Source organism: Megalobrama amblycephala, linkage group LG6 (assembly GCF_018812025.1).
Source record: "Megalobrama amblycephala isolate DHTTF-2021 linkage group LG6, ASM1881202v1, whole genome shotgun sequence".
Classification (NCBI taxonomy): Eukaryota; Metazoa; Chordata; class Actinopteri; order Cypriniformes; family Xenocyprididae; genus Megalobrama; species Megalobrama amblycephala.
This window is the reverse complement of record NC_063049.1, coordinates 441,076-459,776: the sequence shown is the minus strand read 5'-3', so window position 1 is coordinate 459,776 and position 18,701 is coordinate 441,076. Positions and strand designations below refer to the sequence as shown.

At 37.7% G+C, this 18,701-nt stretch overlaps 1 protein-coding gene across 1 annotated transcript; it reads left to right on the top strand.

The window, feature by feature from the left end:
- Nucleotides 1-13,770: 13,770 nt before the first annotated feature.
- On the top strand, nucleotides 13,771-14,957 carry LOC125269564 (DLA class II histocompatibility antigen, DR-1 beta chain-like). Its single transcript, XM_048192462.1, has 3 exons — nucleotides 13,771-13,840; nucleotides 14,019-14,291; nucleotides 14,569-14,957. Exons 1-3 carry the CDS (start codon nucleotides 13,771-13,773, stop codon nucleotides 14,862-14,864), a joined length of 639 nt encoding a protein of 212 aa, XP_048048419.1. The 3' UTR covers nucleotides 14,865-14,957.
- The last annotated feature ends 3,744 nt before the right edge of the window (nucleotides 14,958-18,701 follow it).

Sequence of the window (18,701 nt, the reverse complement as noted above, 5' to 3'; positions counted from 1 at the left end):
AAAAACATTTATACAGGAATTGTAATAACACGAAAGTGAGTAAATAACAGAATTTTAAATTTTGGGTGAACTATCCCTTTAAAGACAACTTGATGAATTTCTAGACTTACTCGTCTTTTCCTTTGTCAGTTTTTAGCTCCTGTTTTAATTGTACTTTCTCCGAAGTGTCTCAAAGTATGTCTTGCAACACGCTGAATAAAAGAAAATTCAGATAAGTGACAGAAACTACACTATTCAAATTATAAGATGGACAAAATATAAGAGACCAAAATTATGGACATTAAAATAGTTAAACAAACATTTTAAAATTACCTTGTATACACTCAGGGTCTGCATCTGCAAAAGTTGTTCTCAGTTCCTCTAGCAGATAAGTCATGACTGCTTGGTTACGAGAAGAACTTATTCTGTGTGGAAAGTAGTGTGTCATTAATTACATTTGAAAGAAATACGTAAAACCCCATAAACAGCATGGCCCACAAAGGCCAAATAAACATAGCAGAAAAACAGCAGTCTTACCCAGTTTGTGGATCATATTTATGTGGGTTGTTTTCCGAATTGTGGAGGCGCCTTACAGCTTCCTGTAACATTGAATGAAAAACGCTTTAATACATGCACACATACATTGGCTGGAAACAAAGAGTTTTCAAACGACGTTGTGTACATACGCGACAAACTTTTAAAAGGCCAGACAACTACAACAATGAAAGGGTCAAAAATAATTTAGTCAAGGCGATGTATAATTTAACTGTTACTACTATATTGTCTGCTAAAATAAAACTCAACTTACCGCAATGCCCACGTTATGTGCCCTCTTTACTCTTTTATGGAATGGCTCTTCCTGCGGTCTTTGTTCTTCCTGCAGTCTTTGCTCGTCAAACTTTCGCTCAAGAGCACCAAGACACTGGATAGCATCTTCGAGAAGAGCAGTGTTTGCAGCTTGCTTCTCCATCAAACCCTCAAGCTGACGAGACAAAGCGTTCTGACCGGAGATCAGCTGTTTCATCAAATCGTTTATGCTCAGTGGGCTTGATGCTGGTTGCAAACCCTTGTTACTCACGGGAGTAGTAAAACTCAGGTTTCTTTTACACGCCATCACAAACAATAGTCGGTTTCACCAAGTCGCAATTCGTAAAAATGACTTCCGTACACAATGCCGACAATTTAAATGGTTTTCGCGCGATTTTAAGGATACTGTAATGTCATTGGTTGCATCCCCTTACGTCACCGATATAATGGCCGGAACTCTGTTATGAGTGGATACTTTACAAACACAACCTTCAACCTCAAAATAAATATTGAGAAAATCTCCAGTTGTCCAAATGAAGTCCTTAGCAACACATATTAGGCTACTAATGATAAATATATCTTTTGATAAATGTAGTGATCTTCACACAGACACCAATAAATATATTTACATATTTACATTACTATTATTTTTATGGAACTTTACTTAATATCCTAATGATTTTTAACAAAAGAAAAATCGATTATTTTGATCCATACAATGTATTGTTGGCTATTGCTACAAACATAGCCTACTTGTGCTACTTATGAGTTTACTTATGTTTTGTGGCTCAGGGTCAAATGTGACACGGATAATAAGAATTACTCAATTATAAAAGAGAAAAAAAAGTGTTTTCTTTAAATTTACATCTTAAAATATGTTGGTGGGTCCCCTGTATAGATTACCTAAGTTTGTTGTAAAATGAAAAGTTTGCTCTAGTATAGGCACACAATGGCTAACCCCCCTCCCAGACCTGGCTATGAAAACACAAAGCCAGCACCTCCTGCTAGTCATTAACATATGAAAACCCTTCACACCTCACAGCCACCACTCCTTGCAGCTAGCTGGGAGCTTTTACAGAGTTTACATTCGCATATTACCTTTCCAAGCAGTCTGCCTCATACATTTGGGAAACTTCAAGTTTAGCAGGGATTTCCCATCCCATATTTGTCTGGATACAGCTCTTTTCATGCAGTGCAGTTTGTTAAAACGACCAGAGAAATCAGTAATCAAACAACAGAATAAAATAGATGAAGCCATCAGAGAGCAATGGCAGCAGTTTGTGCAGGCATTCACTCATAAAAGTATTCAGCAGCCCATATATCAACTGTCGGTTTAACTATGTTAGCCAGAACCGAACCGAACCGAATCACAATTCACAGAAGGGAAGGCTACCCAACCATACCGAGGACTTACACCACAAATGACAGAGAGAGTGGAGACTCACCTTGCCAGATGTCAGGAAGGATGTGAATAGGAATGGAGAGGGCTCGTAGCCGATCAGTGTGATAGGATCGCGAAAATGCCAGGTCAGTCGTTCAAACTTTTTGAGTAAAGAAAGTAATCCAGAAAATAATCCAGATACTCCAGATTTGTTGAATTCAGTAGAAATGAATCCAAAAATAAAAACATATCAGCAGAGAGTCAAACAGACAGACGAACAAGCACCAGCGTGAAGCGGCAGCAGTAGCGCACCAGCGTTCTCACACCGGAAGTGATGAAATAAACCCCTTTTATTGTAGATCTCTGATCTCGCCTCATCTATCAGCAACAGCACATAACAGACGATCATTAAACATCAAACAATGACAGTACAAACTGTAAACGACAGTATGGTATCAAACAATCTTGCCACTGGTGAATATATGCAGGTTATAAAGCATTTTAGGCTGAAAAAAGAAAAAAAAAAGATTTCTCAGCCCTGCAGTTTCCCTGAACTCAAACTGAATTTTTGGGCTTTAACTTAAATACAGTTAATTTCTAGGCCTCACTACATAAGGAACCAATAGGATATTTTTATTTGTTTCCACCTTCCTAGATGGTCCAAACTGCTCTAAACAGGAACTGCTATCTTTGCTCCGCTATCTTCAAGATGTGCATAATCCCGCAGGCCACTTTTTCATCTTGCATCTCTTCTCTCTTGCTTCTTCGATTCATGCACTAGAAGACAAGCATCAGGCCACAGCAGCAGCGGGGCTGGGCCGGACCACAGATTCCCCACTCTCCTCCTCCCTCCGCTTAGCCACACACCACAGTTTCCCTGGTGCCACACCACATACAGCAATGCTCACCCCTCATGGCGAATGCCTTCCCTCCTAGCATGAGGATGCCTCCGCTAGTGGAGAAAGCTCCGCTGTTTCAGCCATTCCATCCGACCGTCTCTTACCCTATCCATTGTCTGGGGCCTGTAGATGTTAGCATAATGTCTTCACTAATAGTGCAGGCCCGGTCATCAGTCTCACTCTCTTTTTGTCTTTGGTCTACAGCTCAACCACAGACCTTAGCATGAGGCTGCCTTCACTAGCGGTGCAGGCCCAGATGCCTTATTTTACTCCCAGCTTCCCTCTTTTCTACACTTCTTGTTCCTCCCCAGGCTCCAGGGACTGACCCGAGTGTGAGGCTGCCTCCACTAGTGGTGCGTGCCCAGATGCCTTATTCTTTTCCCCAGCTTCCCTCTTTTTCTACCCTACCCGTTTCTCCATAGGTTCCAGGGGCCAGCCTGAGCATGAAGCAGCCTGAGCATGAGGCAGCCTCCGCAAGCGGCCTCGGTCCCAGCCATTCCTCCACCCTGCCTTTCCCGATTTTCTCTTCTCAACATTACATTATTTATATCTCATATAAACAGCATTAAGAACCTCCAAGCTCCCAGCAGACCACTGTTCCAGTCATTCGTTCCCCATAGGAGCAGCAACCACAGCTGCTCAATAAGGCCTTTCCCAGCATCAGATGTAAACATGGTCACTGGTCATAAAAAGCTTTTAAGAAATACATCAAACTGATGTCTCCCCCGTTCCCGCAGGAGCCCAGCCCTGCCTAAACTCGATCCAATGTTGCAAGAAATCTCCCGGTCTTCAAACGTCGATGATGATTCAAACCACCCAGTCAAATCAGTCAAACCTCAGTCTGACACCATGAGTATTGAACTCCCATAAGAACCTTGAACCAGTATACATTTTCTATTTTCGTTCATCTATGGTTGGGCTTATCTGTCTGATCGCTGCAAGTATTGAACTCCCGTCAGACGGCGCGAGAGCCCTCCCAGTCGAAAATAGCTAAACATTTTGCGTTTATGCCAGCAGGGGCTTACCCGTCTAATCGTAGCGAGTATTGAACTCCCATCGGACGCAATGAGAGCCTCCCAATCCAAAATAACTAACGCTAACCTCACTGCCAGCGGGGGCTTACCTGTCCGATTGCTGCGAGTATTGAACTCCTGTTGGACACCGCAAGAGCCACAGTGAGTATTGAACTCCCGTCGGATGCTGCTAGAACCCTCCCAATCTAAAATAACTAAACATTCACCCCATGCCAACAGGGGCTTACCCGTCTGATTGCAGTGAGTATTGAACTCCTGTCGGACACCGCAAAAGTCCCCAATATAAAATTACTAAACATCCTCCCCACCGTCAGCGGGCGCTTACCCGTCTGATCGCAGTGAGTATTGAACTCCCATCGCTGGCGCAAGGCTACATCCGACCATCAACTTCCCCTGCTGCTTCCAGTTTCTTCTTTGTGGCAAAAAAGGACGGACCCCTTTGTCATCTTAATCATTATGTTATCTCAACCAGCTGTCAACAATCTGTAATTAACATATCTACCCAATCGGCAGTTCAGGCCTATATATAATCACAGTCAAACTCACCCAAGGATCCTCAACAGTTTCCAGAATCCCAAATATCAAATAATATCAAATATTTTTACCAATTAATTTTCCTGACTTTTTTGTAAGTGTGAAATTGTGAAACTGAGAGTTATTCATGTCAAGTTTATATGGGAGTACTGTATAGTGCATTGGGTGATATTTATTGCCAGTATACGGACACTTTTGGTTTCAACGGGCTGATTATGCTTACATAAAAAATGACAGCGCCATATTGTATTTTTGCACAGAAAGTTACTCTATACTGTAGTTATGTATACTCTAACATTTTATAGTATAATTACAGGTGTAATGTGATTTAATTTATATAACAGTCAAGACATGTTGCTGATTATGTCTTTATTTGTTTCATTGTAGTAGCCTACCACCCACCTACCCAAAAATTCTCAACCTCCCACTCATGTACCTCTTCATGAACATCTTCAGTGTTCAATAAACCCATTTGATTTAATGTGATTGCGCTGATCCATTCCTGTGTTCTGATTGACACACCAAAAGGAAGGCTAGAGACCATTAGAACCACCTTAGAACACAATCCTAGTTCAAGTCCTTAACAAAACTTGTAGCAGTATAAACCAGTTTACTGAGAGTACACTTCAAAATATACTTTCATTGACAAAAAATGTATAACAAGTATTAAAATAGTAAACTACTAGTATACTTATAAGTTCACTTATAATACAGATGCAGTACAAATGAGAAACTTAGTTGTGAACTCATTCTTAAGGTTTATTACTGTTACACTTATAGTACACTTAAATGTATACTTTTATATAATAAAAAGTGGGCCTACTTAGTCCCAAATTGTACAATTTTTAAGTTTACTACTGGTATGTTGATATTGGTATACTTACTACATAAAGTATACTTAAAATATATACTTAGATTAAAATAAGTATTTATTTTAAGTATACTTTGAAATAAATACATTTTCGTAAGGGCTCCATTGGCATCCACTCAAAAAAGCCTCTTGTCTCCTTGCCAGTTTATCACAGTATGTACTTTGTCTCTATAAAAAAGTCTATAATATTAAATAAATGTATATTAACTCCCTGAGGTCTGAAAATGTGCCGGCGCGTTTTGCAGTTTTTTTTCACATTGCAGCAAAACAGACTTAAAATACTCCGTCATTTTTTGTCATAGAGACATAAGTAATATATCAATTGAAACTATAGAATGTCTTCTTTTATTTGTGTACACTCAGAGTAAAAACAAAATGTTGTGCTTTTTGCAAAATAAAGAAAACTAACATGATGCGTGATCTCTCGTCTCCCTCTGAATGAAGTCCAATCTGATAGTTCTCAGAAAATGAACTGTAACTTAGTGAATACTAATGACAAAAAAATTAGACTTATGTCAAAAGAAACGTTGAAATGTCAGGTTTTAAATCGTGCAAGTCAAATCGAAAACAAAAATTCTGTGTTTATGTAATCTGTATGAAAAGAGAGCCATGTCAGAAGTCCGTGATTCAGCTCATTACCCGCTAATGCGGCCACGCCCACGGAGCCAGCGCTATTCAGAGGCAATACAGGCATACATCGTCTCAATCATGTATTTATTGTCTTGAAAAGTGTTTATCTGTATGTAAAAGCCATGGTTAACGACCTCTGGAAGACATACCGTTAGGGCTGGGCGATATATCGCATGCGATTCTCACGCGCATTTCGTCAGTAAAGCCGGTTCCCTGATTACCGCTAAATCGCCATCACCTGCTTTCAAATGGAGCGCCTTTTAATAGACAAAGCCGTAGTTCACGGAGAAGCCACGCAAAATCGCGTTCAGTATCGAAGATGAATCGACTTCGATAATGAACCCGATTTTGCGTGGCTTATCAGTGAACTACGGCTCTGTCTATTAAAAGGCGCTCCATTTGAAAGCAGGTGATGGCGATTTAGAGGTAATCAGGGAACCGGCTTTACTGACGAAATGCGCGTGAGAATCGCATGCGATATATCGCCCAGCCCTACATACCGTTAGTTCCTGATATGTCCTCTTCTCCTTTAGAATAATTTGTGGACTAAATGTGCACAGAGAGCGCCCTCCGGCTGCAAGTATGAATTGAAAACCCCATTCCTGAAATGTCCTCTTCTTCTTTAGAATAATTTGTGGACTAAAGGTGTACAGAGCGCCCTCCGGCTGCAAGTATGAATTGAAAACACCAGCGCTCATAGTAATGACAATGAATATAGAATAAACTCTGTATAGAATAAAATCTGTATAGAAAATTGACATAAACATACACTGTGTACAGAATTATTAGGCAAGTTGATTTTCTGATCATATTTTTTTTTCCAAGCACATTTTACCAATTCCAATCCACATCAATCTTAATAACTACTATTAATATTGTTTTTAATCATTTATAAGTGATATATAATTGTTCATGAAGGCTGGAAATGAAAAATGCCTTATATTCAGGTGTGCAGAATTATTAGGCAGGTTTTCTTTTACAGGCAAAATGAGCCAAAAAAGAGATTTAACTCAGACTGAAAAGTCAAAAATTATTAAATACTCATGAGAAGGACGCAATACTAATGCAATACTAGAAATTGCAAAGTTAAAGCATGACCAAGGGACAGCAAAATGCTCATTGGGTCAGCGGGGTCAGACAGAAACAGGTGGAAAAGAAAAGACACATGTTAACAGCAAAATAATTAAGAATTAAGTGTGAAACCATCAGGAACCCTTTAGTCTCCAGCGCCACCATTTTCCAGAACTGCAACCTACCTGGAGTCTCCAGAAGTGCAAGGTCTCAGGATCTCAGAGACTTAGGTTAGCTAAAGAATCCTAAAAAATGACCCGCACTTGATAAGAATCACAAGCTGAAGTGTTATAAAATACATGAAGACTGGGTTTTTATAGGCCTTATAAACAGACAGCTTGAGAGTGACTCCTGAAGGACCAGCACCACATCCTCTTGTACCACTGTTTGAAGAATTTATCTTCCAGAATCTGGCAGTAAGTTTTGGAAGATCATTTTTAGTCCATCTCTGCAAGACAGACATTTCAGGATAAGAGATGGACTAAAAGTGAACTCAAACACCTTACTGCCAGATTCTGGATAAATTCTTCAAACAGTGGTACAAGAGGATGTGGTGCTGGTCCATCAGGAGTCACTCTCAAGCTGTCTGTCTATAAGGCCTATAAAAACCCAGTCTTCATGTATTTTATAACACTTCAGCTTGTGATTCTTATCAAGTGCGGGTCATTTTTTAGGATTCTTTAGCTAACCTAAGTCTCTGAGATCCTGAGACCTTGCACTTCTGGAGACTCCAGGTAGGTTGCAGTTCTGGAAAATGGTGGCGCTGGAGACTAAAGGGTTCCTGATGGTTTCACACTTAATTCTTCACCTTAATTCTTAATTATTTTGCAGTTAACATGTGTCTTTTCTTTTCCACCTGTTTTTGTCTGACCCCGCTGACCCAATGAGCATTTTGCTGTCCCTTGGTCATGCTTTAACTTTGCAATTTCTAATATTGCATTAGTATTGCGTCCTTCTCATGAGTATTTAATAATTTTTGACTTTTCAGTCTGAGTTAAATCTCTTTTTTGGCTCATTTTGCCTGTAAAAGAAAACCTGCCTAATAATTCTGCACACCTAAATATAAGGCATTTTTCATTTCCAGCCTTCATGAACAATTATATCACTTATAAATGATTAAAAACAATATTAATAGTAGTTATTAAGATTGATGTGGATTGGAATTGGTAAAATGTGCTTGGGAAAAAAATATGATCAGAAAATCAACTTGCCTAATAATTCTGCACACACTGTATGAGAATCCATCAATATTTCTCCAAATGTGCTTCTTTTAAACTAAAAACTTATAGTCAGACTCTTTGCATCACAAAAATACATTATATTTTAACCTGTTAACCTGCACCCCCATTTGGGGGTTCACAGCTGAAAATGACCTACATGAATTAAAATAATTATAACTCCTGACAACAGTGTGCTACATGCACAATTAAGGTATCTTTGGAAAGAAGACACTTGGCATTCTACTAACAAATAATCAGAGTTGATAATGCTCTAACAGATACAAAATTTATAAATGTTGAAATCCGGCAAAAATAATATTCGCTAAAAAATTTTTTGTTGTTGTTTCATATACAAATATATGAAAATAGGCCTGGAGGAATCTAGATAGGTAAAGAATTGAAAGCCACAAGTCTCATCAGTTTATATTTCAAATTTGAGGAAGATATTATGAAAAATGGGCTTCCTGCTAACTTTTTTCCAAGACTATGTCTGTTGCCTTTCTCCCTCCCCCTGCCTGAGGCACATCCCTAGAAATGACATCCCCAGAACTAAAACAACTGCAGTTGCTAAACAATTTGCACTACATGCACAATTTAGACATCTTTAAAAAAGAAGACAATTTAGAGTTTATTACCCAAATGTTAAATTTGAAAATAACTTACACAAACAAATAGTTATAGAAGTTGGAGTGTCTTGAAAAAAATTTGTACTACATTGAACATTTTACTATTTCATGTAAAAACATATTAAAATAATTAGGTAAAGTATTGAAAGCCACAAGTCTTGACAGTTTTTATTTCAAATTTGAGGAAGATATCATGAAAAATGGGGTTTCTGCAAGCTTTTTTCTAAGCATATGTCCGGGTGCCAAGAAACCTATTGGATACTTCAAAAAGCAACCTGGTAATCAAATGTTATGAAGTACTGGAAGCTATTTTAGTCGTCATAATATACTGCTCCATGCTTTTTCAATTATAAAATAATATGCAGAATCATACGACTTTATCTAAGTGATTTATTAGTGCAACAGAATGATTACAAATATAATAAAATAAAATAAAATATTAAATAACTAAACTTCTTTGCAACAGTAAATAAAACAATAAGCAATATAAGTACTATATAAAAACACACACACACAAAAACAAAGGCAACAGTGCTGTTGTCTACTGCAAACAATAAGTCCTGTTTAGTCAGTGCTGGTCATGCCAAACAGCAAAGCAGTCACGCTTTGGCTGAAAGCACAATGCTGCCGAACAAGTCTTACAAAAAACAGGTGTTCTCTGGGAACAAACCCTGCAACGGCGCCTTCCTTTTGTACTGTCTGAAGCAAAGTTCCCTGGCAAGTGGCGATTCTCATCTTCAAAGGATGGAGAAGATGGAACATCAGCACGCACCAACACAGTAAGTTCCTCAACAAGGTGTTCTCTGAATTGTTTCTGTGTCAGTGGCTTCTGATTCTTCATGCAGGCCATTTGACGATGGAGTATGAAAAGCATTTACAATGGCTATGTCCACAAAGTGGTAGAAAGAAGGTACGATACCACTTTCTTGTTTTGTGCGAGACTGTGGTAGTAGCCAATGAGTGCATCCGAGACATCTACTCCACCCATGCTCCTGAATAGAAAAATAGGTCATATTTTAGAATAAAATTTTCAGAAATATACTTGATATTCAATATAGATGAAATATAAACGAGCAAAATTGACATTACCGGTTCCAATCTACTAACCTGTTATATTCTGCAACACAGTCTGGAACAGGTACATCCAAGGTTTGCCATTGTCCATTTCCACCTTTTACTTTCCTCTGAACAACATTCCTTCCGGTGCCTGTGTGAATAGTGGAGCACATCTGGACCTCCCTTGTGTCCTTCCATTCCACAAACAGCAAGTCCCCTTCTCTCAGCCAACGATGTGTGCCACGAGGAGCTTTTTTGGGAAGCTTGTTTATGGTGGTTTTAGGGTAGCCTATCCTGTTGGACCGAATAGTCCCGCAAGCCCAGATGTTTTTTTTTCAGGAGATCTCTAAAAAGTGCTGGACTAGTGTAGAAGTTGTCAACAAACAGTTTGTAGCCTGTTCCCAACATCTTCTCAATCAACCAAGTGCCATGACGGACTCATAACTCAGTCCTTTGTTCTGTGGGATGGGTGCTGCAGGTGATTTACCCTCATAGATAAAAAAAGTCCCATGTGTACGCACAAAGTGAATCAGCAAGCACGAACAGTTTATACCCCCACTTTGTTGGCTTTGCCTTCATATACTGCTTTAGTCCATTCCTAGCTTTTGTTGCTACCATCCTCTCGTCAATGGCAATGTTCTGGAAAGGATGGAAAAAGTTCTTACATGCATCTCTCAGTTCCTGATACATTGGCTTTATCTTACAGAGACGGTCATAGGCAGCTGTTCCTCTTTTGTTGTTGTTTTCCGCATCCACCTTGGGATCACTGAGATGCAATGCAGAGGAGATGAAGAAAAAAAACTTCCTTGCAGACATAACTTGGGCAGGAAAGGGTATGTGGAAAATATTGGATTTCCTCCAGTAATCAGTCAGTGAAGGTACTTTCACCAGACCCATGAATATTACAAGTGACAGATAAGCATACAAGTCATTCAAAGAAATATCTTGCCACTGTTTTTGGTCTTTTTGTTGAAGCGCTCCATAGGCATTTGTGTTTTTCACAATTGTCTGCAGCATTGAAGTGGATAAGAAGAGCTGGAACAACTGCAACACAGTGTATGAAGCTGTGAGGATCAGCTGTGGGCCTGGTGTTCTAAAAGGTCTGAAGACTGCAGGCGGGGGTGTAATGTCCTCGTCAGTTGGACAGTTCCACTTTTCTTTAGTAGTGCTTGTGAACACATTGGGTAAGGACTGTGTTTTTCTACCAGTCTTTTTGCCTCTTCCTTTTGCTGGTTGATTCAGGTCTAAAACAGTAAGTGCAGGTCTTGAAACATCTAAGAGCTTGCATCTCTTTTCTGCTGGTTGGCTGGTGCTTGGATGCCACTCTTCATCTGATGATTCAACTTGATGACTGTTGAATTGCAAGGAAAGGAAAGATAATTAGCTCTGTGCGTCAAGTAAATTACTTTTGTAAAGTTTTGGTATGGCTAGCCTTTCAATCACCATTCACACTGTTATAAAGACAGCATTCACTCTAATTGCCAGCCATTCCATCAGCAATCAAACTGATGGCTGGTTATTTAGCCAGCATTCATAGCTAATGGCCGTATATACAAATCAACAATCAATGTGATGGCCGGTGATACAGACAGGAATTACTACCGTAGCACACACACAAATAAATATAAATACATTATATATATATATATATATATATATATATATATATATTACACACACAATATTAGTACAGTTTATATTATTACAGTTGGTTTTACAGTTTACACTAACACATATATATATATATATATATATATATATATATATATATATATATATATATATATATATATATATATATATATATATATATATATGTGTGTGTGTGTGTGTGTTACATGTGTAAATATAGCAACTCACCGATATAAAATAGGATCATCTTTTCCTTCCACAAGCATATCAGACTCGTCGCTGTCACTCTCCTCCTCAATATTTTCCTCATCGCTGCTTCGATTTATCTCCAACAAAACATCTTCAGCAGAGAAAAACTTCTTCTTACGATCCATTTGCAGATTCCTTCCACTGAGACGCGAAAACACTGTTGCAAAGAGACCGTCTTTTTTCTTCTTCCTTTAGGCTGTTATAGCTGTCAAATGACAAGTGATGAGTCACAGCCTACGTCGCAGCTAGCGGATCAGAGAACGTCCGATTCAAATAAATAAAGCATCTCGTCCATGTAAGGAATTTGAACTTCCCGGGTATCATTGGAATCGTGTATTCATTGGCTACATTTTCTTATCAGTCATTTCGTCTCGATATTTTATTGGCTTTCATTGTAAAGACAAAACAAAAGGAAATGCACATCATGACGTCAAATAAACTGACTGCTATGTTTGGATATTTTGAGGTAGATATCGGCTATCTTTATATTTTTTTGTGGGTGTGTGGTCTTATTTTGTTCATTAGACTCTAAGCTACAAAACCTGTATAACTTTCTGCTACTGGGAGGCTTTTTTGGTGCATTATTTTATTGCATAACAGTCAAGTATGATACTTCACCCCGACGAAATGCGATGTAAACAAAGGAATAACTATTGATATTACAACGTTATTGTTTCTTTGGACAAAAATGCTTTATTGAATGTTACTCAGTGGACCCTCACCTTTCCATTAAATCTGGAACTTTTAACAGTGGATGCGTGTGTGGCTCGTTATTACGACACTACTGGTATGTACTCCGTTTTTGATTATGTGTGTTCTGATGTGTATTACTTGCATAAATACAAAAAATGCGTTCGTTATAAACATTTTATTGAACAAAAGAGGTCTGTCATCGATGCTTGAGGTTTTGACCTTCAGAATGATATATAGTTTGTCAAGATTATTGATAAACTTTTACTTTAAATCTATTCATAAACATTCAACTCGTGCCAAAAAAAGCGCTCTGGTGCGCCACCGTTCCAGTGTGGCTTTACAGGTTAAAGAATATAATAGAATACCATTATTTTAAATTGAGCTGAGACATGATTACAGAAGTTTTTTTTCACAGCCTACCTGAAGGCCTCATTATTATGCTGCACCATTAGAGGTTCTTTATGCGATTCTTTTGTCTTCTCAGGTGTAAATGACCCATTATTCATGATGTTTCACACCTCCACGCATACTGTGTTTCTTGACAAAAAGTGTCTTACAAAAACTAAATCAATATATTGTTTTATATGAACAAGTAGGCATTATAATTTTTACATAATTCTGAAGCAAAAACTCTAGCCTACAACCTCCAATACCCAGAAGTCTTGTAAACACAGATTTAATATATATTTTTGGCCTTATTTCAGTGACTTAATTTTGTTTGTTTTTTCAATAACCACGCATAAACGTTATTCCTTCAAAAACACAAACATATGCATACATGTTCCTCACATATTATGGTAGCCTAGTTTGTGCTGAATACAGTGTAATGACACTTTTGTCATTAATATGTTTATGAACAACTGAAAAAAGCACAAATGTCAGGGCATGTCAAAACTTCTCCAGGCCCCAAATCAGCCTCAGACTCCAGAGGGTTAATAACTGAACAGTGTTTGTTGACAAGTGAAATCATTATGCTGCCTAGCAACACCTGACATTTATACCTGCACTAACTGGTTGAAAGTTATCTTAGACATCAATGAACATAAAAAAGCACTGCAGAATTCAGCAGGGATTCAGTGTGAACAAAAATGTCACTGCTAAAGCACTTGAGTTGTCATCTCATATTGACACAGGCCATATTTCTTGGAGCAGACAGTGGTAAGTAAAATGAGAGGAACTGAAGTAATATAATTAAATATCAATAATTACTGCATTATCATCAATAATAAAAATTATTATATTTATTTACCTGTTCTCTATTTTGCACTCTATTCTTTGTTTTATTGTTGAAATAATTATCAAAACTGATTTTTCTGCCTCTACATTCTTTTTTCAGATAATGATTATTATTCAGCCCGTTGGTCAAAATGCATCTACAGCTTCCCTGATCTTAGGGACATGGTGATGGTTAGCAACTTTTATTTTAATAAATATCTGATAATTCAGTTCAACAGCACTGTGGGGAGATTTGTGGGGTTTACTGAGTATGGAGTAAGTGTTGCAGAGCAATGGAACAATGGCAGCATACTACAAGTAACAAGAACATATGTTGATTCAGAATGCAGAGCTAATATTATAACCAGGGATCCAGCTGTCCGTGATAAAGCAGGTAAGTGATTTTTTTTTTTTTTTTACTTTGTTACATGTATAGCACTTGTTTTTAACAACTATGCTTTTTTTCAAGCATATGCTAGTAAGTAGAACATAATTATTAATGGAAAAATGTTTTAATTTCACCATGAATAAGCAGCATTCAACTCTAGCATTTTTAAATGTAAAAATGTAATTAAACTAATTACCCCATTCCCACACCCCCACCCACTTACACACACATAAACTGATGCTTTGAAAACTGTGTATTTAGGATGTTGCTCTTCTTGATTCAGTGAAACCAAAGGTTAAGCTCAGTTTAGTGAAACCGGCTGGTGGCAGCCATCCAGCTGTCTTGATGTGCAGCGCATATGAATTTTATCCTCCACACATCAAAGTGTCCTGGCTGAGAGATGGTAAACAAGTGACCTCAGATGTGACCTCAGTTATGGAGATGGCTGATGGTGACTGGTACTACCAGATTCACTCTGAGCTGGCATACATCTCAAAACCTGGAGAGAAGATCTCCTGTATGGTGGAGCATGTCAGCTCAGCTCAACGCATCATCAAAGACTGGGGTAAGAGGAGATAATTACTGACTGTCATTTTAGAATTACGTTTATGGACAGCATAATTTGACACACAAGTATACCCTATAGATCCAACTCTTCCTGATTCTGAGATCATTAAAATCTGTATTGGGGTGTGTAGTCTGGTGCTGGGAATCTTCATATTAGCTGCTGGACTCATTTACTACTACAATAAGAAATCAGGTCAGTGGAACTGAGAATAATTCAGAATGAGATTAATCTGTGTATGTCATCCCTATACATGAATGTGGTTTGTCAATATTTTTTTTCTTTTTTTTTTTTTGGCAGAAAGGACCATACTTAATAAATGATGGTAGGTTTCATACACTTTTGATTACTCAACTGTCAAACTCAGTTAGTTGATTAATAATTATTCAAATTTCAGGTCCACATTCTGACTGCAAGGAGACTATCATATCCTGGTGCACAGTGTTGGGAAGGTCACTGGGAAATGTAACCGGTTACAGATTACAAGTTACCCTATTTAAAATGTAATTAGTAGTGTAACTATTTAAATTATCTATTAAAGTAATGAAACTGATTACATTTGATTACTTTTTGAATACTTTTTTAAACAACAACAACAACAAAAAATTCTAATTAATATTTTCAACTGTTTATAATTTTCAAACATTCAAACCAGGCAGGGTTAACCTTAGAGTAGTACTCAACACTGATAACTGTCTGACTTTCAAAATCCTTCATCACTTGAAATAAGATTATTATAATCTAATTTTAAAGCACAGCCACCGCAAAATCAGACTTTAGCACCTCTTTTTACTTTGTTCTAAGGCTAAACATTGGATTGAAAAAATAGATGTTGATAGCATTTTACTGGTTGGCAAACATATTTTGCACTGAACTGTTATATTTGAACACTTTTCTGATTTCTGGATGAAATGATTTTTAAATTTCCAGCACTGGGATGTATTTTTATCACTTGTTATGATGCCAACTCTTAGACAGATTGTAGCCTAAAGTTTTCTGCTGCAATGTGGTTTTGGCAGTGTGGTGTGCTGCAAATATAAACAATAGAACCATCCAAAAGCATCAGACAGCAACATTTTATTTTGTAATTAAATTATGTAATGTCGTTATATGTAACTAGTTAATCCCCTACAATGTGTGCATTGTATAATTCTAAGATCATATTTGAGCACCTTATGATAATATAAATGGATGGAGATTGTTCTTGCTGATTTCATCTCTTTCTTGTATTTATACACCATAATGTACTCTTAAGTTGTATTTGATTCAATTTTGTTGTTTTCAAATTTTCTGTGTTTTATATTTGTATGTTTCCTTGGTTATAGTTTGCTTTTTGGTTTGTTACGGTCTTCACTATGCTGTTGCATTTTGCATTAAATTGTGGTCTTCTTTGATTATCCTTTTATGTTATTAAAGATCTGTGATTAGGTCCATAATAAGACTCTCGTCTCTGAATCAGGTATGAAAATCTCTTCTACCACATAATACACGGTATGGGAAATCCTAGCCTATTATAGCTCTGGTCTGTTGAAGGACAGTAGTGAAGTCCTCGTATGCTTTATTAACTTCAAGTGAGACTTCAAGTGTTACGAACAAACTCCACTGTAAAGGGAACATCTCAGGTTACGTATGTAACCATAGTTCCCTGAGAACAGGGAACGAGACTGTGTTTCCTTGCTCTGTGTTTCCTTGCCATGCTTCGGGCTGCCTGCTGAACAGTCCCTCAAAGACGAGTAAATGTTAACTGCTTCCGCGGGCGCTCCCTTTATACATCATGGTTTGCGCCTTAATGATGTCATAGGCTGTCGCCAGCCAATAAGATTGGAGTGTTGTGATTATTGGCATTTCGAAGACCTTTCATGAGTGACGTTCCCCAATGCCTGAATCAATGCAGAGTCTCGTTCCCTGTTCATTTGGTTCTTTTAATAGAATTATGGTTTAACTATCTTCTTGAGTCTTTTTACAATACTATATTATATTTTAGGGTATAGAATGCAGAGCAAAGATCTTTTAAAACATTTAAATGACACTATACAGATCAATAAGTTATTTCGTTATCCCACGCCCAAATATAAGCTCACGCACAGCTCTCATCCAGAGAGGGAAACTTTCGCTAATGCATCTTTTTTCTCAGGACATATTAACACTCTAGAGTCCATCAAACATTCTATGATTAACTCCCCATCAGAGAATTGTCTTACTGTTTTTTGGGGGTATTATGAAGCTGGTTTTGACCAGCTTCTTCCTCCTCTGAATCACAACCTGTAAGTATGATTAACCCTCTGGAGTCTGAGGCTGATTTGGGGCTTGGAGAAGTTTTGACATGCCCTGACATTTGTGCTTTTTTCAGTTGTTCATAAACATATAAATGACAAAAGTGTCATTACACTGTATTCAGCACAAACTAGGCTACCATAATATGTGAGGAACATGTATGTACATGTTTGTATTTTTGAAGGAATAATGTTTATGCGTGGTTATTGAAAAAAAAAAAAAAAACTTAAGTCACTGAAATAAGGCCAAAAAAAGTATATTAAATCTGTGTTCACAAGACTTCTGGGTATTGGAGGTTGTAGACTAGAGTTTTTGCTTCAGAATTATGTAAAAAAATATGCTGCCTACTCCTTCATATAAAACAATATATTTAGATTTAGTTTTTGTAAGACACTTTTTGTCAAGAAATACAGTATGCGTGGAGGCGTGAATCATCATGAATAATGGGTCATTTACACCTGAGAAGACAAAAGAATCACATAATAATGACCTGAAATGACTTGCATATTAATGAGGCCTTTCAGTCAGGTAGGCTGTGAAAAAACCCTCTGTAATAATGTCTCAGCTCATCATAAACAGCAATACTGTGAAATATTATTACAATTTAAAATAATGGTATTCTATTATATTCTTTAAAATGTAATGTATTTGTGTGATGCAAAGTGTCTGAACAATTATGTTACCTCTATGGCATTTCATATAGGCTTTTAGCTTAAAAGCATGCACATTTGGAGAAATATTGATGGATTCTTATATATTTATGTCAATTTTCTATACTGAGGAGTAATATTTATTCAGTATTTATTGTCATCATTATGAGTGCTGGATACTGTGTCCACAAATTCATATAAAGAAGAAAAAGAATCAGGAACTAACGGCATGTCTTCTAGAGATCGCTAACCATGGCTTTAACATCCAAATAAACACTTTTCAAGACAATAAATACACGATTGAGACAATGCATACAAGTATTGCCTCTGAATTTGCCTCTGAATAGCGCTGGCTCCATAGGCGTGGCCGCATTAGCGGATAATGAGCTGAATCACGGACTTCTGACATGGCTCTCTTTTCATAGAGATTACATAAACACAGAATGTTTGTTTTCGATTTGACTTGCACGATTTAAAACCTGACATTTCAACGTTTCTTTAGACATAAGTGTCATTTTTTTTTTGTCATTAGTATTCATAAGTTACAGTTCATTTTCTGAGAACTATCAGATTGGACTTCGTTCAGAGGGAGACGAGAGATCACGCATCATGTTAGTTTTCTTTATTTTACAAAAAGGCTCAGGGTCTCAAAATGCTCGGCTCAGGGTCTGTGGAGGGACACATGAACCAGTTGGAGATGGCGGTGTTCCTGGCACTTAAACACTTCCTCCCAGATCTCAGGGGCCATAATGTGTTGGTCCACACAGACAACACATTGGTGGTCTCCTACATAAACCATCAGGGGGGTCTGCAGTCATGCCCCTTATGCAAGTTGGCACACCAGATCCTTCTGTGGGCTCAAGGGAAGTTACTGTCAGAGTGGTGTACATCCCTGGGCATTTGAATCAGGAAGCAGACATCCTGTCA

What these genes read in the sequence shown, in the direction of transcription:
- LOC125269564 (XM_048192462.1), top strand. Translation starts at nt 13,771, where the DNA reads ATGTCACTGCTAAAGCACTTGAGTTGTCATCTCATATTGACACAGGCC. An exon ending in ATTTCTTGGAGCAGACAGTG is followed by an intron (nt 13,841 to 14,018) that starts GTAAGTAAAATG and finishes TTCTTTTTTCAG; the next exon opens with ATAATGATTATTATTCAGCC. An exon ending in AGCTGTCCGTGATAAAGCAG is followed by an intron (nt 14,292 to 14,568) that starts GTAAGTGATTTT and finishes TTCTTGATTCAG; the next exon opens with TGAAACCAAAGGTTAAGCTC.